At 51.1% G+C, this 26,325-nt stretch overlaps 1 protein-coding gene across 1 annotated transcript in view; it reads left to right on the plus strand.

Moving 5' to 3' along the window:
- LOC138351286 (uncharacterized) overlaps positions 1-20,710 on the plus strand; it is an 82,267-nt gene extending 61,557 nt beyond the window's left edge. The window contains exon 7 of the mRNA XM_069302923.1: positions 20,246-20,710. Coding sequence (XP_069159024.1) covers positions 20,246-20,439 — 194 coding nt within the window. The 3' untranslated portion in view covers positions 20,440-20,710. The remainder of the gene's footprint in view (positions 1-20,245) is intronic.
- Positions 20,711-26,325: the final 5,615 nt, after the last annotated feature.

Below are 26,325 nucleotides of genomic sequence, written 5' to 3' on the forward strand. Positions count from 1 at the left end.
TCAAGTCATCTGACTCACCCACATTCTCCTCCCACAATACTGTTTTTGCTATAATTCACTATATACAGACGTTATATATAAGTATCTACATGTTTTGTTCACCATAACTGTACATCTAAGCCTGTATGGTGAGTACAGGCACAAAGACGTAGGACCTCACACAGTCAGCTGATGGCTGCCACCCTCAAGGCCAGACGCACTAATATTTCTCCTCCAACAATACTGTGTGGTGTTATTATGCTATATACACACATTATATATAAATATCTACCTGTTTTATTCACCATACTTGTACAAATAAACTGGTATGGTGCCCAAAGACCATCGTGGTAACCAGTAAATAACACCGTCGTCTGCACGGTGGCGTCGTGCAGACGACGCCACCGCCCTCACTAAAATGGCGGCTCCCAACCTTCTCTTGCTGTTTATACCCTCTATACACACGTTATATGTAAGTATCTACATTTGTGTTCACCATAGCGAACCACTAAGCTGGTATGGTGAGTGCAGTCAATAAAAGGTGGCCACACACAGTCAGAAGACATCGCCACCATATTGGTGGCGATGTCTTCTCCCACAGCATTACTCCTCCCTCCATGGCGCACAGTGCTAAATATCACCACAATCCTGCTATTATCAGAACCCTGGTCAGTTTTATCAGTCAGGGGGTCTTCTGTAATAATATCATCGCTACATAATAGCATGAACAAGTATATTTTGGCATTTTTAGGGGATGCTGTGGTCACAAGCTGAACAGCAGTGCTGTTAGCTCATGCTGCGTGTGTCAGGCTTGGTTGCTCACTCAATACTGTGGCCAATAACACCCGGGAGTTAGGCCCATGATTTTTTTAATAAATGGCGTCTGTTTAGAAGAGCCCTGATGAAGGTGTGGTGAACCCCGTGTATCTGCGGGTTGTTTAAATCTTACGTAGTACTCCAACACGTCATATGACGTGATGCGCACTTTAAGGGTTAACGTGCTATGTTGCTCTTTCGCCTTTGTTTCTTTCTTGTTCTCTGTTGATGTCCTTTCTCTTCTCGTCGATGTCTATTCTTCAATGGAACGTTCAAGGTTATTACGCTAATTTCCTCAAACTCCAACTTCTCATTTCGCGGTTTTCACCCCTTTGTGTCTGTCTCCAGGAGCCAATGCTTGGTGCTCGTCCTGGTCGTTTTCGTGGCTATTCCTTTCCCTCCCCCCTCCCCCAGCCGTTGCTGGGGCTCCTAATTCTGCTCTCTTGATTCGCGCTGATGTTCCCTTTGTCCCCTTACTTTTTCCTTCGCCTCTCCATTGTTCTACTGCTCGTATCTTTGTGGGGAAATGGTACACAGTTTGTTCCATTTCTCTCCACCTGAGTGTTCTGCTTTCTCTTCCTGATTTGAAACACCACCTGGACTCCTTGCTGGAGCCTGTGCTCCTGCTGGGTGATTTCAATTGTCGTCATTCTCTTTGGGGTGATGTTCTGTCGTGCTTTAACTTTTACCCCTCTTACGGTTCCTGTTCCTCTTCACCACCTCCCTCTTTCTGTCCGATTATCTCGCCTACAGGATTCTCTTTCCGTTCGTATTTCTAATGTTTCTCCTCGTGTTGTTCCTTCTTTGCCCCCGTGGAGAGTCCCTCTTCCGTGGTTTTGTGCATCCTTGACCCACGTCACTAAAGCTTTTGCCCCTCCTACGGTTATGAAACGCCTTTTCCTTGAGCACTTTTCTTGTCACTCCCACTCAGTTTCTGTCTTCACTGATGGGTCTAAGTCTGCGGGCGGTATTGGCTACTCTGTTGTTTTTCCTGATCGCACTTATATGTGTCGCTTACCTCCGGAGACTAGCATCTTTACAGCGGAGCTTTATGCTATTCTCTCTGCTCTTCGTCTCCTGCGTTCTCGTTGTCAGTCTTCCTTTGTAGTTGTTGTTGACTCTTGTAGTGCCCTCATGGCTCTCAGGTCCTTTAATCTGGTTCATCCAGTAGTTGTCGAGTTCCAGCATTGGCTGTTTCTTGTTCACAGTAAATTTAAGTCGGTTGAGTTTTGTTGGGTTCCCAACCATATTGGTGTGTCTTGAAATGAGCGTGCGGATGCTGCCGCCAAGGAAGCTGTCCGCTCTTGTCCCATCTCTTGTAAAGGTATTCCATATTCCGACTTTTACCCGGTTATCCATTCCTCTGTCCTTACCCGTTGGCAGGCTTCTTGGTCATCTGTTACTGGTAACAAACTACGTACTCTTAAGTGTTGTGTTTCCTCGTGGCCGTCCTCCTACCACCATAACCGGCGATGGGAAACAGCTCTGGCGAGGTTGCGTATTGGCCATACTCACTTAACCCATGGTCACTTGATGGAGCACCGCCCTGCTCCTTATTGTCCTAGTTGCATTGTCCCTCTTACGGTCGTGCATGTCCTTCTTGAATGTCCTGACTTCCAGAACGAGCGTGTGTCTTGCTTTCCGACCGCCCCTCGTGGTCACCTGTCCCTCAATAGAATTCTTGGTGACTTGGATACTTTTGATATTGTTCGCCTTAGGCGTTTTTGTTCTCGTATTGGCATCCTTGGTGATATTTAGCGTGCCCTGATTATTCTGCACATTTGATGGTCCTACATAGCCTTCCCGGTTTGGTGCCTTCTTTTGATAATTACTTACTTTAATGTTTTTCCTGCCCGAAACGCTTTGCGTAATAGTGGCTTTAGGCATTGTATGTACCAGCTCTATCTATAAACCTAGCAATTTTTGTAAAAATCTCTTGTATGTATGCACCTTATCTGAATAAACATTTATCTATTTATTTATTTATTTATTTATTTTTACTTGAAAGCATGTCAAGCATGTCATCCTTTGTCTTTCTTTGTCACTTTGTCATCCCCTTGTGTACAAAGATTCCGCGAAGCTTTTGGGGTTAATCTTTGACACTGGTTTGTCTTGGTCGCCCCATATCTCTTACCTCCGAGTTGAATGCTCTAAGGCCCTTAACCTACTTAAGGTTTTGTCCCATACTTCTTGGGGAGCGGATAGGCGCATGCTCCTCTATTTGCACTCCTCTCAACCTGTCTAAACTCAATTATGGTTGCCCTGCATACTCTTCTATTTCTCCTTCTACTCTTTGCCGTCTTGATCCTTTGCACCATACTGGGTTGTGCCTCAGCTCTGGTGCCTTTCGTTCGACTCCCATCCTTAGCTTGTATGTTGACACTGGCTTCCTCTCTCTCCAGGACTACCGTGATCACTACTGTCTTCGCTATCTTGCACGGTCCTTACAGCATCCTCACTCTTGCCTCTTTCATGCTTTAACTTTTACCCCTCATGTAGTTCTTGTTCCTCTTCACCACCTTTCTCTTTCTGTCCGTTTGTCTTGCTTAAGAGATTCTCTTTCGGTTCGTATTACCAATGTTTCTCCTCGTATTGTTCCGTCCTTGCCCCTGTGGAGGGTCCCCCTTCTCAAATTTTGTACTTCCTTGACCCACATCACTAAAGCTTTTACCCCTCCTACGGTTATGAAATGCCTTTTACTTGAGCACTTTTTTTCGCACTCCCACAACGTTTCCATCTTCACCGATGGGTCCAAGTCTGTTGACGGTGTGGGCTACTGTTGTTTTTCCTGACCACACTTATATGTGTCGCCTTCCTCCGGAGACTAGCATCTTCACAGCAGAACTTTATGCTATTCTCTATGCTCTTCATCTTCTGCTTTCTCGTTGTTAATCCTCCTTTGGTGTTAGTTGACTCTCGTAGTGCCCTTATGGCTTTGGAGTCCTTTAATCCAGTTTACCCGGTGGTCATCGAGATTCAACATTGGCCGTTTCTTATCTGCAGTAAATTTAAGTCGGTTGAGTTTTGCTGGGTTCCCAGCCATGTTGGTGTCTCTTTAAATGAGCGTGCAGATGCTGCCGCACTTGTCCCATCTCCCGTAAAGGTATTCCTTATTCCGACTTTTACCCAATTATTCATTCCTCCATTCTTGCCTGTTGGCAGGGTTGTTGTCTTCTGTTACTGGTAGCAAACTACGTACTCTTAAAAGTCATGTGTCTCTGTGGCCTTTCTCCTACCACCATAAACGGCTCTGGCTAGGATACGTATTGGCCATACACGTTTAACTCATGGTCACTTAATGGAGCGCCACCCTGCTTCTTCTTGTCCTAATTGCATTGTTCCTCTTACAGTTGTGCACATTCTTGTTGAATGTCCTGACTTCCAGGACGAGCTTGTATCTTGCTTGTATCTTGCTTCCAAAGTCAGAAGAGACTTTCGCGGAAGTCTCGCGGTCAATCGTCCCTCGATAGAATTCTTGGTGAATGACATACTTTTGATATCGTTCCCCTTATGCGTGTCTGTTTTCGTATTGGCACCCTTGGTGATATTTAGCGCCCTCTGATTATTCAGCACATTTGGTGGTGCTACATAGCCTTCCCGGTTTGGTGCCTTCTTTTGATAATTACTTACAACCTAAAAATTATGGGAGAAATCTTTCAAGAATTCTGACAAAGAAAGGGATCTCGGGGTGGTTTTAGATAAAAAACTTTCACCTGAGGACCACATTAAGAACATTGTGTGAAGAGCCTATGCTACACTTTCTAACTTCAGAATTGCTTTTAAATCCATGGATGGGGAAATACTAAAGAAATTGTTCATGACTTTTGTTAGACCAAAGCTGGGATATGCAGCGGTTGTATGGTGCCCATATCTTAGCCCTTCTGTTGTATTTGTCACTTACAGGCGCATAGCAAAAAAAAAAAAAAAAAATTTTCTCCTAAACATGTTAATTTGTGTTCTCTGATCATGGGAAATATAATAAAAAAAAATCGTAAGTGGCATATATTGCCCGCTATAGGGCGGGGAAGTCTGGCAAAAAAACAGGAGCCAACTCAGTGTGTGTCCCAGGTGGTCTGCTGCTGCTCAGCTGTCGGGCAGAAGTGGCCTCAAAGAGAGAATTACTTGTTTACATATGTATGATTGATTTTTCATAGTTTTTTGCTGTAATATTATTCAATATTGTGTGTGACCGCCACACACCAGCCAGCTACTCACTGCCACTCATTCCCACAACACCTCACTCGCCCACATTCTCCTCCCACCATACTGTTTTTGCTTTTATTCACTATATACAGACGTTATATATAAGTATCTACATGTTTTGTTCACAACTGTACAACTAAGCTGATATAGTTAGTTCAGGCACTAAGAGACGTCGCTACGTACAGTCAGCTGGCAGCTGCCTCCCTCTCACATTCAAGGTCAGGTGCACTAAAATTTCACCCCCAAACAATACTGTTTGTGGTGTTATTACCCTATATAGACACAATATATATAAGTATCTACATGTTTTGTTCACCAAAACTGTTCTACTAAGCAGGTATAATGCCCAAAGAGCATAGTGGCCACCCCTCCCAACATGACAAATCATGCAGATGTTGCCACCCCCATCACCAAAATGGCTTCATCCCCACACTCCTTTTGCTGTTATATATAACGTATATATACAGTGTAATAAGTATCTACATTCGTGTTCACCCATAATGAAACTCTAAGTTGGTATGTTGAGTGGCAGCCCGCCACTGGCTGCTACTTCCTCCCTTCCTCACCTCACTTGACTTGCCACCATTCTCCTCCCATCATACTGTTCTTGCTTTTATTCACTATATACAGATGTTATATATAAGTATCTGCATGTTTTGTTCACCATAGCAAACAACTAAGCAGGTATAGTGAGTCCAGACAGTAAAAGGTGGTCACACAGTCGGCAGACAATGCTACCTCCCTCCCCACCAAGATTACTCCTCCCAGTACAGCACTAATTAGCTCAACAATCCTGCTATTATCAGAATCCTGGTCATTTTTATCAGTCAGGGGTCTGTAATACTATCATCGCTAAATAAAACCAGTAGTGGCGCCTCGATTAACCCTTAAACCGCGCAAATCATATATATATGCTTTCAGTGACAAAACTGAAACCGTGCATGTCATATATGATTTCGTGTCTTGTGCTATAATTTAAACGCCCCGCCTGGGATAGGGGCAGCTATAGTGCAACCACGACTGATAGTTGCCAGATGCCACCTAGAAAAAAAATCCAGCCCAACATTCTTGGGTGTGAGAGCTTCAGTATTGAGTGGGCCACCAAGGCTGACACACACAGCACGAGCTCACAGCACAGCTGTTCAGCTTGTGACCACAGCATCGCCTACAAATGCCATAATATATATGTTCATGCTATTATTTAGTGATGATAGTATTACAGAAGACCCCTGACTGTGATAAAACTGACCAGGATTCTGATAATAGCAGGATTGTGGTGATATTTAGCACTGTGCTCTATGGAGGGAGGAATAATGCTGTGGGAGGGAGGGTTGTGGCGTTGTCTTCTGACTGTGTGTGGCCACCTTATATTGACTGCACTCACCATACCAGCTTAGTGGTTCGTTATGGTGAACACAAATATAGATAGTTATATAAAACGTGTGTATAGAGTGCAATAACAGCAATAGGAGTAGTTTGGGAGCCGTCATTTTGGTGAGGAAGGCGTGTCGTCTGCACAACTTATGTAGTTTACTGATGGCCACTATGGTCTTTGGGCACCATACCAGCTTATTTGTACAGGTATGGTGAATAAAACAAGTAGATACCTCGATAACAATGTGTGTATATATAGCGTAATAACACCACAAGCAGTATTGTTGGAGGAGAAATATTAGTGCGTCTGGCCTTGAGGGTGGCTGCCACCAGCTGACTGTGTGAGTAGCTACGTCTTTGTGCCTTTACTCACCATACAAGCTTTGATGTACAGTTATGGTAAACAAAACATGTAAATACGTATATATAACATCTGTGTATAGGGAATGAATGCAAAACAGCATTGTGGGAGGAGAATGAGGGCAAGTGAGGTGTTGTTGAGGGAGGGAGTGGCAGGCTGGTGTGTGGTGGTCATTCCTCGTTGCATTTTGACTCACAATACCAACTTAATTTAGTGGTTCGTTATGGTGAGCAAAACATGCAGATACTTATATATAACCTGTGTATATAGTGTGATAACAGCAAAACTATTTGTTTTCTGTGGGGAGCCCCTACGGCTCCCTGGAGCTTATCGGGCTAATGTGTGTTATGTTAGACCGGGACATTAGCTAAGGAGTTCAGACCTACCAGGGACCAGCGCCAGAACCTGGCCCCTTCAGAGAGGTTTCAGGGAGCAATGGCCCTGGAAAACCCCATATGGTTGGGGGTTTTCCTTATCTGCCATCGACCGGGGTTAGGCACCCAGAAAGGTAGGCGTAACAAAACAAACCCCACATGGTAAGAAACTACAACAAAACCGAACAGAGAGGTAGAAAACTCCCTACAATCCCAAGGAAACGAGCAAACAAGCAAACATCACACTTTACTGCCGCGCCGATCGTCCGCGCAGCCCTCCCCACCCCGGGAGGGGGAGGGGGGAGCCCCGGACCTACCGCGCCGGCTGCCAAGCTCCAGTTCGTTCGCTAATGTCAACCGGGATTGACGCTTCTCTGGCCTCAGTTTCCTAGGCGGTGTTTGCCTTGTGTGGCGTTCACTGCCGTGTGTTGTGGTGTGCGGTGGCCAGGAGTACTTCATCAGTGCGGGGCTGCATGTGCTTAGTGGCTGACTTCCCTAAGCGCCCTGTGAGTACTGCCCTTGCGTTACAGGGTTATCTTCCCTGGGGCGTTCGGGAACCATTCCCGTAGAGGTTCTTGCTGCTCGGCATTTGCCTCGCCCTTGGGGCCAGCTGGGGCTTGGGGCCCTTGTTTGGCCCTGGGTAGGGATTGGTATTGTGCTGGTTAGGGCGTCAAGGTGTTGCGCAGCCTGCCACCTAAGCGGCGGCCGGTTTCTGTTGCCTCTGGAGACGGTGTACTTTTGCGGGGTTTTTCTTTTGTTTTTCATTTTCTTGCCTGGTGGGGGTCTGCCTAAGGTGGTTATAGTTCCACTGGTAGTGTTTGGCGGCCCTCTGCTAGGCCCCCGTGCTTGTACACGTCTCAGGGGTTTTCAGTGCTATAATCTACCCTCTTATGTTTGGGTTTCTTACCGGTTAGCAACACCTTGCCCGGGCTTCCCGTAGTTGTTACCCTACGGGCCCTGGAAACCCCTGTCTGGGCTCGGGGGACCATTGAATGTGTCTTCTGGGTTCCAACCCGTCTTGAACGGGATCGTTGGTTGCTGTTCCCTTGTCTCCGGGTGACAGTCGCCATTTTTACCTCCGTCATGCTGCCTGTTGGGTCCCTGACACCTTGACCCGGAGTCTTGCGAGTGATTCTCTGCTTGTTCTTCAGTACTCTGCTGATGTTATTACTGTTCAGAGTACAGGCGGCATCCATGTTGCAAGCTAGGTTAGGTTGCTGCAACATGCTAGGTTGGTTTCCCACTCGAATGCCCGTGGCCGCCCCGTTTGGTTAGGTGCTGCTCGCCCCTTTCTCTCCATGTTCCCGGCTCCGGACCGTCTGCGGGTTTCGGGGTCGGGGCGGGGTTCAGTTGCGGCAGAGACTCGGGCGGTTTTCGGGGGATGCCCCGTTCGGGTTGGGGACGGAGGTTTGAGCCTGTGCCTCCTGCCAAGGCTTCTGGGTCTTACCAGCGGCCCTTTCTTGTTGCCTTTCCCATGGGCTCTTGCTTTTCTTTGAGGGCGGAGGGCTTGGAGGACGGCTCTGCCCCGGGGCCTCTGTTGTTGGTTCCCGGGGCTGTGGGGGTTGCCTGCTAGCAGTTCTGGGGCGGTTTTGCCCCTTCAGGGGTTTTTCTGCTGTTGGGCGTCGTTTTTCGCCCTTCCAGTCTGCTAGCTTCCCACATTTGCTGGCGTGTTTTTGTGTATTAAGCGTCAGTCACAGCCCCTGCTGGCGGCCATTTTCGTCTGCCGGTTTCACGGCGTGGCCACCAGGGCGGCGTTGCGGTTTGTTTACATGCGTCTGGGTGTGCGAGCGAGCGTCTCTGGTGAGTTTTCAAAAAATTTGCAGGGTTTTTGTTCTCCTGTTGTCGTTTCTTTGTTTTTCTGGTGTTTCTTGCCGTTGCCTGTTCCTCTGGGAACGTTTGGGTGTTGAATTTGGGTCTGAGCCTCTGGGTTTAGGCTCAGTGCCCCTGGCTGGTATGCTTGCTCCCACACCTTGCCCCTCGGTTTTCGGTCTGTTGGGACCGTTTTCCCTGGGCGTTCTGCTGGGGTCTGTGCTTTGCCTTTTAGTGGTGTTCTCCGCCGGCAAATGTGGTGGTTTGGGCTCCCCCTGGTTCGATTCTGGGTTCCTTTGGGTTCCTTGGTTTCGTTCTGGAGGTTTCTTCCTCTTGGGCCCCCTTTTGTGGGTTCAGGGGACTTTGTTTCCTCGTGTGACCCGGTTCTGCCTTTTGGGGTTCCGGGGTCTTCCTGGCTTGCAGACTGAGCTTTTTGGGTCTTGGCACATGTTGTGGTTGTGCTGGGACTTTGTGGTTTTGCTGTCGAGGTGGGCCTTTTGATGCTGTTTTGTGCCTTCTTTGCCTGGCCGGCGTAGTGCTCTTTGCCCCTAGTCGGCGGCTTGTGCTTTTACAATATATGTCCTCACCTAGTTGTGCTTGTGGGGGTTGAGCTCTGGGTCCTTGGTCCTGCCTCTCAACCGTCCGTCAACAGGTGTATCGGTTCCTGTGCCTCTTGGGCTCTGTCATGTCTACATGTGACAGTGTCTGGGGGTCAGCCTCGTTACTTGTGTGAGGAGTCGCCACATTACTTCTTAGTGCTTTCCCGTTCCCATTCTGACACTCAAAAAAAAAAAAAAAAAAAAAAAAAAAAAAACTTCTATCTGTGGCTCTTTTGGGTACTCAGTTTCCACCTGTGTCCCCTAGTGCGTGTGCCCCTTGTGTTACATAGCCTGTCCTTCTCAACCCTGTCGATTCCCTTGGGTATCTTGTATGTGGTGATCAGGTCTCCCCTCACTTCCTCTTCCAGCGAAGTGTGGTTTCATTCCCGTAGTCTCTCCTCATGACTTCGGTAGTGTACTTTTTCTTTCTGAAGGGGTTCTGTTCCCTTCTCTGTTGACTGGGCGCTGGGGGAGCAGCTTGCTCTGTTGCCTCTCGCTTGGTCCCGCTGTTGGTGGGCGCTTTGGGTTGTCTTCCGGCCTCTGCTGGCGTCGGAGGACGGCTTCTCCCCCTTGGGGGGGGTTCAGAGCTGGCGGGGTGGGCTTCTTCCCTGCGCTTCGTCATTTCCTCTTCGTGGGTGCGTGGGGCGTGGTCGATCCGCCCCATCCTTCTGGGCTTCCCGTCTGCTCTTTGCAGTCATGAGCTTTTCCCGTCTGCTCTTTGCAGTCGTGAGCTTTTCCAGTCTGCAGTTCTTCTGGACTACTTCCGTCTGCGCCCTGGATCCTCTGCCCTGCTCGGAGGACTGTTGTCTCCTGTTCGGATTCTGTTAGGGCAGGGTGCATGGATGGTGGACCTGGACCTCCAGGTCACTTCTTGGCACGTTCCTCTCCAGTTTTTCTGGGGCTAGCACGGTTGGTATTTACCTATGTGTACTTACCTAAGTGTAGTTACAGGATGAGAGCTACTCTCGTGGTGTCCCATCTTCCCAGCACTGTCATATAATGCTTTGATTATAATTGTCATAGTCATATAATGATTGTCATATGTCATAATATGTCTTCATATGATTGTCGTACAATGCTTTGGTGGTGGGGCTTCAGGTTTGCTGTTTTTATTGCATTCCCTATTTTGTGAAGGGCACTTTGTATACTCTTTGCATCTTTACCGGATCTTAGTGCCCTGTCTGCGTCTGAGATTCGGTGTCTGGCCTACCTCGACGACTGGCTGGAGTGGGCTCCCAGTCAGTCCGCTTGTCTGCTCGCCAGGGGTTGGTTCTTTCCAGATCGCTGGGTTTGGTTTCCTGGTGATCTGGAGGTTTTACCTTCTGTTTCCGTCCCGGGTTCGGACCTGGGCCTTGTTTCAGGCTCTTGGGCCCCTCATTGTCTTCCCTCCAGAAGTGTTACTGTGGCTGTGGTCCCGCCTTTGGCTGTTCAGGAGGGGGTCCCGTGTTGCTCAGCGGTTGCTTGGGCGGTTGTGCGGGAGTTTGCACTTCGGCGTGCTTGTCTGCCCGCGGAGTCGGGTTTGGCTCCGGCGTCGGTTGGTTCCTACGGAGACTCCACTTCCGCCTCTTGCATTCCTTGGGTTCCTCTGGGGATCTGGTGTTGGTGCTGCGTCACCAGCTTCCTCTTTGGGGTTTTCGGGGTTCCGTGCCTTGGCGGCTCCCCGAGCCTTCGCTCGATGTGTTCACGGACGGGTCGTCTCTCGGCTGGGGCTTTGTGACCAGTGCTCACCAGGTCGGCCGAGGTTGATGGAGTCTGTCTGTCCGTCGGGCTCACAGCCCGGTTCAGGTGTTCATGGCTGTCTGGTTTGCGCTTCGGAGGGTTTGGGTCACTAGGTACTCTACCATTCAGCTCTGTTTGGACTGTTCTCTGGTGGTTCTTGCCGGAACCACAGGGGGTTTGGTTAACCGTGTGGTTCGTGTCCGGGGTGTGTCCTGCGTCCTGGTGGACAGCCGTCTCGGTTCATTCCTCTTCGTGGGTTGGCCAGTCGTCGCCGATTCGTTTTGTTGGCTCTGTTGGGCTTATGGACTCCTGGCCATGGACGTCTTCGGGTCGGCGTGGTCTAGGCATCGCCCGTTTTTGTGGCGCCCTTCCCACCTGCGAGGACTTCACGGTGGAGGCTTTCGGCAGGCCTGGTCGAGGTGGGGGGTACCTGTACCTCTTCTCCCGGTCCAGCTGTTGCTTCGGGTTCTGGCTCAGTTGCAGCCCATTCCCACGAGAACAGTCCTTATGGTTCCACTGTGGCCGGCCCGGCCTTCTTTTCAGACGCTGCTTGATAGGTGTCCGTACCCGGGGCGTTTTTCCTGAGGCTTCGCCTCTTTCAGCAGGCCGAATCGGTCCTGTCCGTGACTGGTTCGGCCTTCTCTTTGGCTCTTCGCGTCTGGTATTTTGAAGCAGGTATCGCCATCTCTATGGTGTTCAGGTGGCTTTGTTGACGGTGTCCCACCTGCGAGCTTCGTCTTGGGGACTGTATGACGTTTATTACGTCTTCTCGCGTTTTGTTTCCCCTCCGGCCTGCTCATGAGTCGCCTGAGCCATCCTGGTCCTTGTTCAGGGTGCCTTCTTCTCTTCCCCTCAGTTTGTGGTAGTCCCTTCGGTTTCAGTTTCCTCCTCTTTGGTACTGGTGGTAGCTTTATTGGTGTGCAGCCTTTCTCTGTCCTGGCGACGGTCGAGACGGCTGCTTTCCGGAGGGGTTCTTGGGGTATTGGTACTTGTTTGGTTTGGCCGGGGGGTGCGTCCTGTGTTGTCCAGTTGTGCTTTTTGCTGTTGCCGGCGTACCGTGCCTGGGGATGCGCTGTAGTTGATCAGGTTCCTTCGTTCCCTGTTTTCAGGGCTCGGGTCTCCCGGGTCGTCCGCAGTGTTTTCCTTCTTACTGCGGTCTGTCTTTGCGCCCGTGCTGTTCAGACGTTTGCAGCAATTGCTGCTGTGTTGGTGACGTCTCGGGCTCATTTCGGGCGCAGGGAATTGTGGGTCGCACAGGTTTTTGGCCGCCCATCCATATGTGCGTCTGTTCTTGGGCGTTCTTGTTGCCTTGGGTCGCAGGTTTGCGACCGGTTGTCTTGGCTTTGCGTTGCAGAGTTTGTGGCGGCCGCCTCCCGGGTTAGCCCTTTCTTTTCCTTCTCTTTGGGTATGAAGCTCCAGGGAGCCGTAGGGGCTCCCCACAGAAAACCAGCGTTGAATGTAATGAAACGCCATTTTCTGGGTGAGCCCCGGAGGCTCCCTGGAAACCCTCCCTCCCACCGGTCGGCGGTTTTTTCGCGTTGGTTGAAGCTTAGCTTCCGAACTGGAGCTTGGCAGCCGGCGCGGTAGGTCCGGGGCTCCCCCCTCCCCCTCCCGGGGTGGGGAGGGCTGCGCGGACGATCGGCGCGGCAGTAAAGTGTGATGTTTGCTTGTTTGCTTGTTTCCTTGGGATTGTAGGGAGTTTTCTACCTCTCTGTTCGGTTTTGTTGTAGTTTCTTACCATGTGGGGTTTGTTTTGTTACGCCTACCTTTCTGGGTGCCTAACCCCGGTCGATGGCAGATAAGGAAAACCCCCAACCATATGGGGTTTTCCAGGGCCATTGCTCCCTGAAACCTCTCTGAAGGGGCCAGGTTCTGGCGCTGGTCCCTGGTAGGTCTGAACTCCTTAGCTAATGTCCCGGTCTAACATAACACACATTAGCCCGATAAGCTCCAGGGAGCCTCCGGGGCTCACCCAGAAAATGGCGTTTCATTACATTCAACGCTGGTTTTTTGTGCTATGAACAAAATAATTGAATCACTAATATGCACACCATAATTTTGAGTACAGCGATGGTTCACACATTTTATTACATAAATATATCACAATTCACACTATTGAATAATATTTCTGCAAAAAACTAAGAAAAAATCAGACATTGAAATAATTAGGTAAAATATATTTGTGGCAACTGCCGCCTGACAGCTCGAGCGGAGTAGACCTCGTCTGGAGAAGGCTCTCTCAATGCTCCTTTTTTTGCCAGTCTTCCCTACCCTATTGCGGACTAAAATATGCCCCCTACGATTTTTTTCTTATTTTTCCGTGATCAGGGAACAAAAATGAGACGAAATTTTTTTTTATAAGACGAAAGAATTTTTTATAAGACGAAAGAATTTGTTGTATTTTTTTGTTGTTGTTACGCCTGTGGGTGTTAAAGCCATTTGGACCCCTAGCGTTTTGAGGGTTAACGAGTTTAATCCGTTCCAGCACCGAGCTCATCATGTAGAAAACTCGTCTTGTGAAACAACAACAAAAAAACTGTCGTTGGAGGTGTCCGAGAACCTCGTCAGTCAGAGAGACATTTTCTGGGAGTGGCTTGCTCCCTACTCGAAATGCTCGTAACTGGAGCCTGCTCGTCACTCAAGGTTCCACTGTACATTTGACATTTTTAGGCAATACTGTAGTCACAAGCTGAACAGCAATTCTGTTAGCTCATGCTGCGTACACCAGCCTTGGTTGCTCACTCAGTACTGAGGCTTTTACACCCAAGATTGTTACCCACGAATTTAAAAAAAATGGCGACTGTTTAGAAGAACCCTTACATAGCCTTCCCGGTTTGGTGCCTTCTTTTGATAATTACTTACTTACTTAGAAGAACCCTGAGGAAGCTGATGTGAACCCAGTGTAGCCGCAGGACTCTTAAAATAGTGCATGAGATCCTCAAACGTACATGTAGTGCGCCGTTTTGTGGCATTTCCTCCCTACATACATGTATGATTTGTGCCATTTAAGAGTTAAATAGCTACTATATTATCAAAATGCACAGTGTCATTAGATGACCCTTTTCTGGGGGGAGCCCCGTCGGCTCCCCGGAGCTTTACCGGCTGATATGCTAATGTCAGACTTTGGCATCAGTCATGTGTATGGAGTTCTAGGGCCTACCGGGGACCACGAGCCAGAACCTGGCCCCCTCAGAGAGGCTAGGGGAGCAATGGCCTATAGAAACCCCCGTGTGGTTGGAAGCATTCTATGTCTGCCATCGACCGGGTCAAGCATCCAGAAAGGTAAGCATTCCAAAACAAACCCCTATTCTGGTGAAAATTGCTACCTAAGCCGAACTAGTGGATAGAACTCTTCAACAGAAAACAAGGAAACTAGTATGACGTCATACGTCACCGCGCCGCTGTCTGCGCAGCTCCCCCCTCCCCAGGAGGGGGAAGGGGGAGCCCCAGACCTCCCACGCCGGCTATCCACCCATCAGTTCTTCGGCTGATGCTATAGGCAATGGTTATGTGCTCCGGCTCCAGTGGTTGTTTCGGCACTGTACCTAGAGTGTGGTGTCTGTTTTCTAGGTGGTGCGTGAGCCGGGAGTGATTCTTCAGTACTCGGGCTGCATGCGCCTAGGGTTCCCTTCCCTAGGTGCCCTGTAAGTACTGCCCTTGGGGCTTGGGGCCACCTTCCACAAGTTCCTTGGGTCCTGCCCCTGCTTGGCCGTTTACTGCTTGGTTTTCGGCCGCTCTTTGTGTGCTCGGGGGTTCTGTCTCCCTTGTTCGCCTTAGAGTAAGGGGCAGTGTTTGCACTGGTGGGGCGCGGGGTACTGTGCAGCTTGTCTTTACCAATCATAGCGGCCGGCTCTGTTCCGCTTGGGTACGCTGTCCTCTTGCGGGGTTTTCTTTTTCTTTTTGTTTATCTACCTGGTGGGGGGGTCTGCCTTCGTTCTTGCCCCTTGTGTTCTGAGTATTTTCTGGTGGTGCCCCCTGCTAGGTCCCCGTGAGTGTACACGTCCCGGGGGTTCAGCTCTTAGAAAGTTGTTTGGTAGCTTTGGGTGCCGGTTAGCAGTACCCTGCCTGGGACTACCTGAGCGCGAGTCCTCTTAAAGTAAACGCTCGGGACCCTGGGAAACCCCTGGGGGCGCGCGGGTCCGATGGATGTGACCCCAGAGCCCCCCCCTCGCTTCCAGCGAGTTTGAGGGTTGCTCTCACCTTTTGTCTCTGGGTGTCTCTGTTTTGCCTCCGTCTGCTGCCTGTGGGGTCGGTGACACCTTCGACCCGGAGTCCTGCGAGTTTGGTTGCTCGTTGTGGCTCGGTTACCCAGTTGTGCTAACACAGCGGGTGCGGGCGGCGGGGGCGTTGCACTTGAGCCTTGGTGGTGGCAACGTTCTCGTGGTTTCCTCCCCGGGAGCCCCGGGGCTGCCCCGTTGTAGTTCGTTTTGGGACTTGGGGGTGTTGGTTGCTTCGGTTCCATCCACGCCCCCTTGTCTTTTCCCCTGGTTCACCCTGCCTGCATCCGGTTCCTTACGGTCTGTAGGTTCGGGGCGGGGTTTTTTGGTGGTGTTGAGACTCGGGCAGTCTCGGGGAATTCCCCTTCCGGGGTAGTGACGGGGGCATTTGGGCCTGTTCCTCCAGCCGTGTTGTATGAGTCTGCCAGTGGGCTCCCTTCCTTAGTGTTTTCACGGCTGCCCCGGTTTTCTGGTACGGCCGGGGCTTTGGGGGAACGGCTCGGCCCCGGGGCCTGTCGTGTAGGTTCCCGGGGCTGGGGAGGGGCTGACTTGGCCTTGGCCCCGTTAGACCCCGTGGGGGTTTTTATCCCCCTCTAGGCAGGGCTTGTGGTTACGCGGAGTGGGGTCTTTCCTCCCCACTCGCCGTACGTGCTGTTGGACGTCGGCCCCTCCCCGGGCTCGGTTCCTTGGCCTTTGAGTCGGTTGGTTCCGTCCTGTGGGTGGATGTTTCCTCTCCCCCCCCTTTTTGGGACGGTGTTTTTGTCATGTTTCCCCGTTCGATGGGGTTCTGCGTGACTTCTGATCTCGGGTGCGCCTGCGCCTTCGTGTGCCTTCGGGACTAGTGTTGGCTTCTGTGTTCTCGAGGGTACGGGAAGGTTTTTCGCTACTTCCCGCATTATTGGAACGTCTGTCGGCTCCTCGTACTTGTCGCCCTGTTGGGCTACTTGTCGCCCTGTTGGGCTACTTGTCGCCCTGTTGGGTACTTGTCGCCCTGTTGGGCTACTTGTCGCCCTGTTGGGCTACTTGTCGCCCTGTTGGGCTACTTGTCGCCCGGTTGGGCTGCTTGTCGCCCGGTTGGGCTGCTTGTCGCCCGGTTGGGCTGCTTGTCGCCCGGTTGGGCTACTTGTCGCCCGGTTGGGCTACTTGTCGCCCGGTTGGGCTACTTGTCGCCCGGTTGGGCTACTTGTCGCCCGGTTGGGCTACTTGTCGCCCGGTTGGGCTACTTGTCGCCCGGTTGGGCTACTTGTCGCCCGGTTGGATTCCTTTTTGGGCTCTTTGCTTCTTTGGCCGGTTTTCTTGTTCCTGCTTCCTCTTTTGGCTCTTTTTCTCGTGCAGTAGTCCTGGCTGGCGCCTTCCCGCAGGGAGGGTGTGCGGTTCGGCCAGCGTGTTATGCGCATGCGCCGTGGAGTTTGTTTTGGTCTGGGCGGTGTTTCAGTGCTGGGGTTTTGCGCCCTTTTTTTTGCTACAGTGCTTCGCCTCTCGTTCTTCTCCCTGGCTGCGGGATGTGCCCCTTCGCGCCGGGGGTGTCCTGGTTCCCTGTTGTGGGGAGGACACCGCGGTTTTCCCTGTGTCATGGGTGTGGACCGCCTCCTTCGCCTCTCCCTGTTCTCCTGCGGGTCCTGCAGGGTCCGGCTCTGGCGTCTTCACCTGGCGGTGCTCTCAAGTTCTTCTGGGCACGGTTGAGTCGTGTCAAGTTCGTGCCACCATTCGCCAGGTGAGTTTCTGCAGTCTGGCGTCTTTTGGCCGGGCGCTGGATGCGGCGGTGTTTCTATACCTGTCTTTATTTAGGTATATTTTGTACGACTGAGACCGTTCGCACACCAGTGACTGTCCCTTATCACCCCTTCCTGTCCCCCCTCATGTGCATGTCCAACCCATGCTGGTGTCATTCAGGGGACCCTCCCTTTTTAATGTTGTGAGGTGTGGGGGTTGTAGGGTTGGTTCTGTACTCACCTGGTGAGGCTCCTGGCTGTGCTTGCAGGATTTGAGCTCTGGCTCTTGGGTCCCGCCTATCTGGTAGAACTTGCGGGATAGTACCAGTGGAGTGCAGTGGTGCTATTGGCACTTTTGGGGGACACTGTATTACCATCAGTGGTCTGTGCTTGTTACACGACCTACTTGCGAGCATAAGCCTTCTTGCTGGTTCGTCCGTGGACTTCCAGGGCGCACTGGCCTGTTTTCGTATGGCAGTTCCGGCCCGTCCTGGTTGTGGGGGTATGTGGGCCGGTGGACTGCTCTTAGCAGCTGCCTGGTGGGCCATCCTCTGGCCGGTCTGGCCTAGCCTTGGACCGGGCTTCAGGTGTAAAAGAGCTCCCAGTACCTCATCCAGCAGGTATCGAGCGGGGTTTCTTCGCCGTCGGTCGCCTGGTGCAGGTTTCTGGGCCTGCAAGGTTTTTGTAATGTCTCCGTTGGCCCTGTCTGGGGTCTGCCTGCTCCGTTTTCTGCCTTTGCAGAGGGGAGTTGCTATTTACAAGTTGCTGCTGCACGTGTGCATTGGTACCGTGTTTCACGGTGGCGTGTCCTTGTTCCTGTGTCCGGTTGTGGAGTGGCACTTTGCTGCCGTTTTGTGCCTGGGGATTGCGTGCGGTTTTTGTCCCTGCCTGATTGTCCACCCCTGGTTGTTCTCCTGGGGTTTTTTGTGCTTCTGCTCTTTCTTCCTGCCTCCTCTGCAGCAGGGATGTTCTGCGTGTATTCTTAGGCGTTGGTCAGCCTGTGTCCTGTGATGTGCTTCTTTGTCTCGGTCTATTGCAGTTGTTCGTGCCCCTGGGTTCGGGTCCTGTTCTGGCGGCGACCCTTCCGCCTTCTTTGGTTTTCCTGCCCTGCCGGTTGTTTTTTTTTTTTTTTTTTGCGGGGGTTCTTGCGATGTCTCGCGTCGGACCCGTAGTTTCTGAACTCCTGGCGGGCTTGCATGCTTTGGGGAGTTTTTCTGTTCGGCAGACGTTCCATCTCCTTGTGCCGCCTGGGTTTCGGTGGTCGCGCCCGAGATCTTCTCGCGGCTCCGCCTTTTTCCTGGGCTCGGGGGGGCCTTGTCAGGGCTGCTTATGTTCTGCCTTGTGGTCTTGCCTCCGGTTGGTGGTCGGGTGGCTTCGTGGTAGGTGTCCCACCTGCGTGCTTCTCTTGGCGGCAGTATGGGGTATTTTGGCGGTCCTTCCTTTTCCTGTCCCTTCTTAGGTGGTTACTCTTGTTGGCTTGGTTTACTCTCGGCTTGGTTTTCTAGTTGGGGTTCGGGGCCGTCGTCTTGCCACATACTGTCGCCTCTTTTCGTGCGGCGCAGGCGGAGCCGCTTCAGCTTGCTTTCGGTCTTGGTGTTGCTTCTGCACCGTTAGTCAGCTGTCTTGTGCGTCGTTTCACCTCGGCCTGTTCGTGCGCCGCTTGCACCATCCTGGTCTCTGGTCAGCGTGCTCTGTCTTCTCCTCGGTTGGTAGTGCCCCCTTCGGTTCCGGTGTGTTTTTTCGTCGGCTCTTTCCTTTGGGCCTTTGCCTCTGGGGGTCGGTTCGCTGAGTTTTCTTGCTCCTTCGGTTTTAGCGTTTTTGTTGTTTGATGGCAGCAGTCTCCATCTTTTCTGGCGCGGGGTGGGGCTGCTGCATTCTGGAGGGGTCCAGGGTTTGTTGGTGCTTCGTTGGTCGGGCCGGGGGTGTCGTTTGTGTGTTCAGTGGCGGCCCTCCGCTGTTGTTTGTGTGCCACGGCGTTTGGGTCCGGAGCGCGTTTTGCGTTGATCCGGTTCTGTTCTTCCCGGTTCGCGGGTGATGGTGTCCCAGGTGGTCAGCCGTGTTCTTGCGGCTACGCTGCCTGTGTTCTTCCCTCATGCCTGTGGCGTTCGTGGCTTCGCTGCTCTCGCTGCCGTCTGGGCGACGTGGCCTTGCAGTCTTTCGGGCATGGATTTTTGGTGTTCGTGCAGGGGCCTTGCTGCTCGTGGTTCTCGTGTTGTTCCCGGGATTTTCGGGGCTGTGGCGCCTTGGGTTGGCATTTGCTGCCAGTTGTCTCGCCTCCTTGGGGGGTGCGTGGTGTCCGCCTCCCGGTTTTGTCCCTTTGACCTTCCTCTGTGGGTAGTTAGCTCCGGGGAGCCGACGGGGCTCCCCCCAGAAAACCAGCGTTGAATGTAATGAAACGCCATTTTCTGGGTGAGACCCGGAGGCTCCCCGGCAACCCTCCCTCCCTCCGGTCGGCGTTTTTCGCGTGTTTTGACATCCAGCCTCAGAACTGATGGGTGGATAGCCGGCGTGGGAGGTCTGGGGCTCCCCCTTCCCCCTCCTGGGGAGGGGGGAGCTGCGCAGACAGCGGCGCGGTGACGTATGACGTCATACTAGTTTCCTTGTTTTCTGTTGAAGAGTTCTATCCACTAGTTCGGCTTAGGTAGCAATTTTCACCAGAATAGGGGTTTGTTTTGGAATGCTTACCTTTCTGGATGCTTGACCCGGTCGATGGCAGACATAGAATGCTTCCAACCACACGGGGGTTTCTATAGGCCATTGCTCCCCTTGCCTCTCTGAGGGGGCCAGGTTCTGGCTCGTGGTCCCCGGTAGGCCCTAGAACTCCATACACATGACTGATGCCAAAGTCTGACATTAGCATATCAGCCGGTAAAGCTCCGGGGAGCCTCCGGGTCTCACCCAGAAAATGGCGTTTCATTACATTCAACGCTGGTTTTTTTTTTTAAAGCTAAGGAAACCTTAAATTATTTCATTTTAGTACTCGAGTTGGTGTCAAGATCCTACAAGCTTCCTTCCCTGATGTATTCAAATAACACTGCATTTGCTGTATATGCCTTGCCTAACTGAGTTTTCTGTCGTGCAGGTGGTGTGGCTGGCGTTACGTCGCCCTGTGGAAGGCACCTGGCTCTCATGCCACATCCAGAGAGGTGCACCCTGACTTGGCAGTGGCCACACCTTGCTCCACCCCTCATTGCTCCTACCGCAGACTGTAGGCTCATTGCCCCATGGAGTAGGCTCTTCCAGAATGCCTTTGACTGGTGCTTTGATGAGTCATAATAGTAGCAGTCTTCACTAAATCCTGGAGCCATACTAGTTTCTTAAATTTGAGTTCTCCAATATTCTTGGAGGCAATAGCAGTAACTACATTTTAGTTGATTTGCAGTCATTTTTCTTCAAAAAAGGTTATAATGCCTTCAATTTCTTTCAAGCTGATGGAGGGTTAAAGCTCCATAGTGTATATATAAAAGTGCTCTCTGCCAATTGTGCCATTTTAATATATATACAGTAACTTAAAATGAAAATGGTATAATAAAAATAAATTAGTTTGTTTGCTTGACTTCCTAACCATTATCTAGATGTACTGTAATGAATTTTGGCAACATTGAACTTAAATTTGGAAAAGCTGATACGATGGAAATTTTAAATTCTGTATAATGTGGTGGATGCTAGAATGAGTCAGGTGGATCAAGATCATATGTGCATCATTTACCTGAATTTACCTGAGGGCCACTGGCACTAGTATCCTCAACAAGGACAGGAAGCCAGCGCATGGCTTGTTGAAGACCCCCCCCCTCCCTCCCTCATTTGTCTTGATAATCTTGTACCAGTTTGACTTTGAAATACAACAGTCTTGGTATTTATGACTTCGGTGGGTAGGCAGTATTGTGGATTAATAACCTTGTGGGTGATAAAGCATCTCCTATTCTCAGTCTTACATTGTGGCTTGAGCTTGAAACCGTTGCTCCTTGTTTGTGTTACATCTCACCTTTTGAACAAATTGTCCAGTTCAACATCGTCCAAATTGTTTAGTATTTTAAGTGTCAATAAGATCCACCCTGTCATGTCTGGTTTGCAGTGTTAGCCCTGTAGCCCTCGACTGTTCCTGATACTGGAGTAGACTTAGCTCTGGAATGACTTTTGTTGCCAGGTGTTGCACTTTCTCCAGAGCGGGTATGTCCTGAAGTTGAGGTCTTTATGCTTGGATACAGTAATCAAAACTGACTTACAGAGATTTATACAGTTGAATCACTGCCTTCTTTTCTTTAAATTAAAATGCAAGTTTGATTATTCCAAGGGTTTGCAGTTTTCCAAACATAAAAGTCATGTAATCACTTCCAAAGTAAATTATTATTTTGTTACCACTTACTTGATTCTTTGATTTTTTTTCTTTCAAAATATTGCAGCTTGTATATGTAAATATTCTAAACTTTATTTCTCACTACAGTAGCTTGTTCAAAAAACTTGGGTTCAAACAGATTCAAGAATTGTTCCAGTATGCAATATGGCTTATGCAATAACTGCTATTCTCTGACTATAGATATTCACGTCTCGCTGTGTCAGCAGTTGACGAAATATAGTCAAGGTGTGTGGGAATTATCAAAATAGAAAATGCTTGACCTTCTATACCCGAGTTTTGCCTTGTGAGGGGTCACCTTGTTAGGGGGTTCACCTTGTTAAGGGGGGTTCACCTTGTTAAGGGGGGTTCACCTTGTTAAGGGGGGTTCACCTTGTTAAGGGGGGTTCACCTTGTTAAGGGGGGTTCACCTTATTAGGGGGTTCACCTTGTTAAGGGGGGCTCACCTTGTTAAGGGGGGTTCACCTTGTTAAGGGGGGTTCACCTTGTTAAGGGGGGTTCACCTTGTTAAGGGGGGGTTCACCTTGTTAAGGGGGGTTCACCTTGTTAAGGGGGGGTTCACCTTGTTAAGGGGGGGTTCACCTTGTTAAGGGGGGGTTCACCTTGTTAAGGGGGGTTCACCTTGTTAGGGGGGGTTCACCTTGTTAGGGGGGGTTCACCTTGTTAAGGGGGGGTTCACCTTGTTAAGGGGGGTTCACCTTGTTAAGGGGGGTTCACCTTGTTAAGGGGGGGTTCACCTTGTTAGGGGGGTTCACCTTGTTAAGGGGGGGTTCACCTTGTTAAGGGGGGTTCACCTTGTTAAGGGGGTTCACCTTGTTAGGGGGGTTCACCTTGTTAAGGGGGGGTTCACCTTGTTAAGGGGGGGTTCACCTTGTTAAGGGGGGTTCACCTTGTTAAGGGGGGTTCACCTTGTTAAGGGGGGTTCACCTTGTTAGGGGGGGTTCACCTTGTTAAGGGGGGTTCACCTTGTTAGGGGGGTTCACCTTGTTAAGGGGGGGTTCACCTTGTTAAGGGGGGTTCACCTTGTTAAGGGGGGTTCACCTTGTTAAGGGGGGGTTCACCTTGTTAGGGGGGGTTCACCTTGTTAGGGGGGGTTCACCTTGTTAGGGGGGGTTCACCTTGTTAGGGGGGTTCACCTTGTTAGGGGGGGTTCACCTTGTTAAGGGGGGGTTCACCTTGTTAAGGGGGGTTCACCTTGTTAAGGGGGGTTCACCTTGTTAAGGGGGGTTCACCTTGTTAAGGGGGGGTTCACCTTGTTAAGGGGGGTTCACCTTGTTAAGGGGGGTTCACCTTGTTAGGGGGGTTCACCTTGTTAAGGGGGGTTCACCTTGTTAAGGGGGGTTCACCTTGTTAAGGGGGGTTCACCTTGTTAAGGGGGGTTCACCTTGTTAAGGGGGGTTCACCTTGTTAAGGGGGGTTCACCTTGTTAAGGGGGGTTCACCTTGTTAAGGGGGGTTCACCTTGTTAGGAGGGTTCACCTTGTTAAGGGGGGTTCACCTTGTTAGGAGGGTTCACCTTGTTAGGGGGGTTCACCTTGTTAAGGGGGGTTCACCTTGTTAGGAGGGTTCACCTTGTTAGGGGGGTTCACCTTGTTAAGGGGGGTTCACCTTGTTAAGGGGGTTCACCGTGTTAAGGGGGGTTCACCGTGTTAAGGGGGGTTCACCTTTTTAAGGGGGGTTCACCTTAAGGGGGTTCACCTTAAGGGGGGTTCACCTTGTTAAGGGGGGTTCAACGTGTTAAGGGGGGTTCACCTTGTTAAGGGGGGTTCAACGTGTTAAGGGGGGTTCACCTTGTTAAGGGGGGTTCACCTTGTTAAGGGGGGTTCACCTTGTTAAGGGGGGTTCAACGTGTTAAGGGGGGTTCACCTTGTTAAGGGGGGTTCACCTTAAGGGGGGTTCACCTTAAGGGGGGTTCACCTTGTTAAGGGGGGTTCACCTTAAGGGGGGTTCACCTTGTTAAGGGGGGTTCACCTTGTTAAGGGGGGTTCACCTTGTTAAGGGGGGTTCACCTTGTTAAGGGGGGTTCACCTTGTTAGGGGGGTTCACCTTGTTAGGGGGATTCACCTTGTTAAGGGGGGGTTCACCTTGTTAAGAGGGGGTTCACCTTGTTAAGGGGGTTCACCTTGTTAAGGGGGGTTCACCTTGTTAAGGGGGTTCACCTTGTTAGGAGGGTTCACCTTGTTAGGAGGGTTCACCTTGTTAAGGGGGGTTCACCTTGTTAAGGGGGGTTCACCTTGTTAAGGGGGGTTCACCGTGTTAAGGGGGGTTCACCTTGTTAAGGGGGTTCACCTTGTTAAGGGGGGTTCACTTTGTTAAGGGGGGTTCACCTTCTTAAGGGGGGTTCACCTTGTTAGGGGGGTTCACCTTGTCAAGGGGGGTTCACCTTGTTAAGGGGGGTTCACCTTGTTAAGGGGGGTTCACCTTGTTAAGGGGGGTTCACCTTGTTAAGGGGGGTTAACCTTGTTAAGGGGGGTTCACCTTGTTAAGGGGGGTTCACCTTGTTAAGGGGGGTTCACCTTGTTAAGGGGGGTTCACCTTGTTAAGGGGGGTTCACCTTGTTAAGGGGGGTTAACCTTGTTAAGGGGGGTTAACCTTGTTAAGGGGGGTTCACCTTGTTAAGGGGGGTTCACCTTGTTAGGGGGGTTCACCTTGTTAGGGGGGTTCACCTTGTTAAGGGGGGTTCACCTTGTTAAGGGGGGTTCACCTTGTTAAGGGGGGTTCACCTTGTTAAGGGGGGTTCACCTTGTTAAGGGGGGTTCACCTTGTTAAGGGGGGTTCACCGTGTTAAGGGGGGTTCACCTTGTTAAGGGGGGTTCACCTTGTTAAGGGGGGTTCACCTTGTTAGGGGGGTTCACCTTAAGGGGGGTTCACCTTGTTAAGGGGGGTTCACCTTGTTAAGGGGGGTTCACCTTGTTAAGGGGGGTTCACCTTGTTAGGGGGGTTCACCTTGTTAAGGGGGGGTTCACCTTGTTAAGGGGGGTTCACCTTAAGGGGGGTTCACCCTGTTAAGGGGGGTTCACCTTGTTAAGGGGGGTTCACCTTGTTAAGGGGGGTTCACCTTGTTAGGGGGGTTCACCTTGTTAAGGGGGGTTCACCTTGTTAAGGGGGGTTCACCTGGTTAGGGGGGGTTCACCTTGTTAAGGGGGGGTTCACCTTGTTAAGGGGGGTTCACCTTGTTAAGGGGTTCACCTTGTTAGGGGGGTTCACCTTGTTAAGGGGGGGTTCACCTTGTTAAGGGGGGTTCACCTTGTTAGGGGGGTTCACCTTGTTAAGGGGGGGTTCACCTTGTTAAGGGGGGTTCACCTTGTTAGGGGGGTTCACCTTGTTAGGGGGGGTTCACCTTGTTAAGGGGGGGTTCACCTTGTTAAGGGGGGATTCACCTTAAGGGGGGTTCACCTTGTTAAGGGGGGGTTCACCTTGTTAAGGAGGGTTCACCTTGTTAAGGGGGGTTCACCTTGTTAGGGGGGTTCACCTTGTTAAGGGGGGTTCACCTTGTTAAGGGGGGGTTCACCTTGTTAAGGGGGGGTTCACCTTGTTAAGGGGGGGTTCACCTTGTTAAGGGGGGTTCACCTTGTTAAGGGGGGTTCACCTTGTTAAGGGGGGTTCACCTTGTTAAGGGGGGGTTCACCTTGTTAAGGGGGGGTTCACCTTGTTAAGGGGGTTCACCTTGTTAGGGGGGGTTCACCTTGTTAAGGGGTTGGGTTCACCTTGTTAAGGGGGGGGGGGGTTCACCTTGTTAAGGGGGATTTACCTTGTTAAGGGGGGTTCACCTTGTTAAGGGGGGTTCACCTTGTTAGGGGGGGTTCACCTTGTTAAGGGGGGGGGGTTCACCTTGTTAGGGGGGTTCACCTTGTTAAGGGGGGGGGGTTCACCTTGTTAGGGGGGTTCACCTTGTTAAGGGGGGGTTCACCTTAAGGGGGGTTCACCTTGTTAAGGGGGGTTTCACCTTGTTAGGGGGGTTCACCTTGTTAAGGGGGGTTTCACCTTGTTAGGGGGGTTTCACCTTGTTAAGGGGGGTTCACCTTGTTAAGGGGGGGGGGTTCACCTTCTTAAGGGGGGGTTCACCTTGTTAAGGGGGGGTTCACCTTGTTAAGGGGGGTTCACCTTGTTAAGGGGGTTCACCTTGTTAAGGGGGTTCACCTTGTTAAGGGGGGTTCGCCTTGTTAAGGGGGGTTCACCTTAAGGGGGGTTCACCTTGTTAGGAGGGTTCACCTTGTTAGGGGGGTTCACCTTGTTAAGGGGGGTTCACCTTGTTAAGGGGGGTTCACCGTGTTAAGGGGGGTTCACCTTGTTAAGGGGGGTTCACCTTGTTAAGGGGGGTTCACCTTGTTAAGGGGGGTTCACCTTGTTAAGGGGGGTTCACCTTGTTAAGGGGGGTTCACCTTGTTAGGGGGGTTCACCTTAAGGGGGGTTCACCTTGTTAAGGGGGGTTCACCTTGTTAGGGGGGTTCACCTTGTTAGGGGGGTTCACCTTGTTAGGGGGGTTCACCTTGTTAAGGGGGGGTTCACCTTGTTAAGAGGGGGTTCACCTTGTTAAGGGGGGTTCACCTTGTTAAGGGGGGTTCACCTTGTTAAGGGGGGTTCACCTTGTTAGGAGGGTTCACCTTGTTAGGGGGGTTCACCTTGTTAAGGGGGGTTCACCTTGTTAAGGGGGGTTCACCGTGTTAAGGGGGGTTCACCTTGTTAAGGGGGTTCACCTTGTTAAGGGGGGTTCACCTTGTTAAGGGGGGTTCACCTTGTTAAGGGGGGTTCACCTTGTTAAGGGGGGTTCACCTTGTTAGGAGGGTTCACCTTGTTAGGGGGGTTCAC

Source organism: Procambarus clarkii, chromosome 5, assembly GCF_040958095.1.
Source record: "Procambarus clarkii isolate CNS0578487 chromosome 5, FALCON_Pclarkii_2.0, whole genome shotgun sequence".
NCBI classification, from domain to species: domain Eukaryota; kingdom Metazoa; phylum Arthropoda; class Malacostraca; order Decapoda; family Cambaridae; genus Procambarus; species Procambarus clarkii.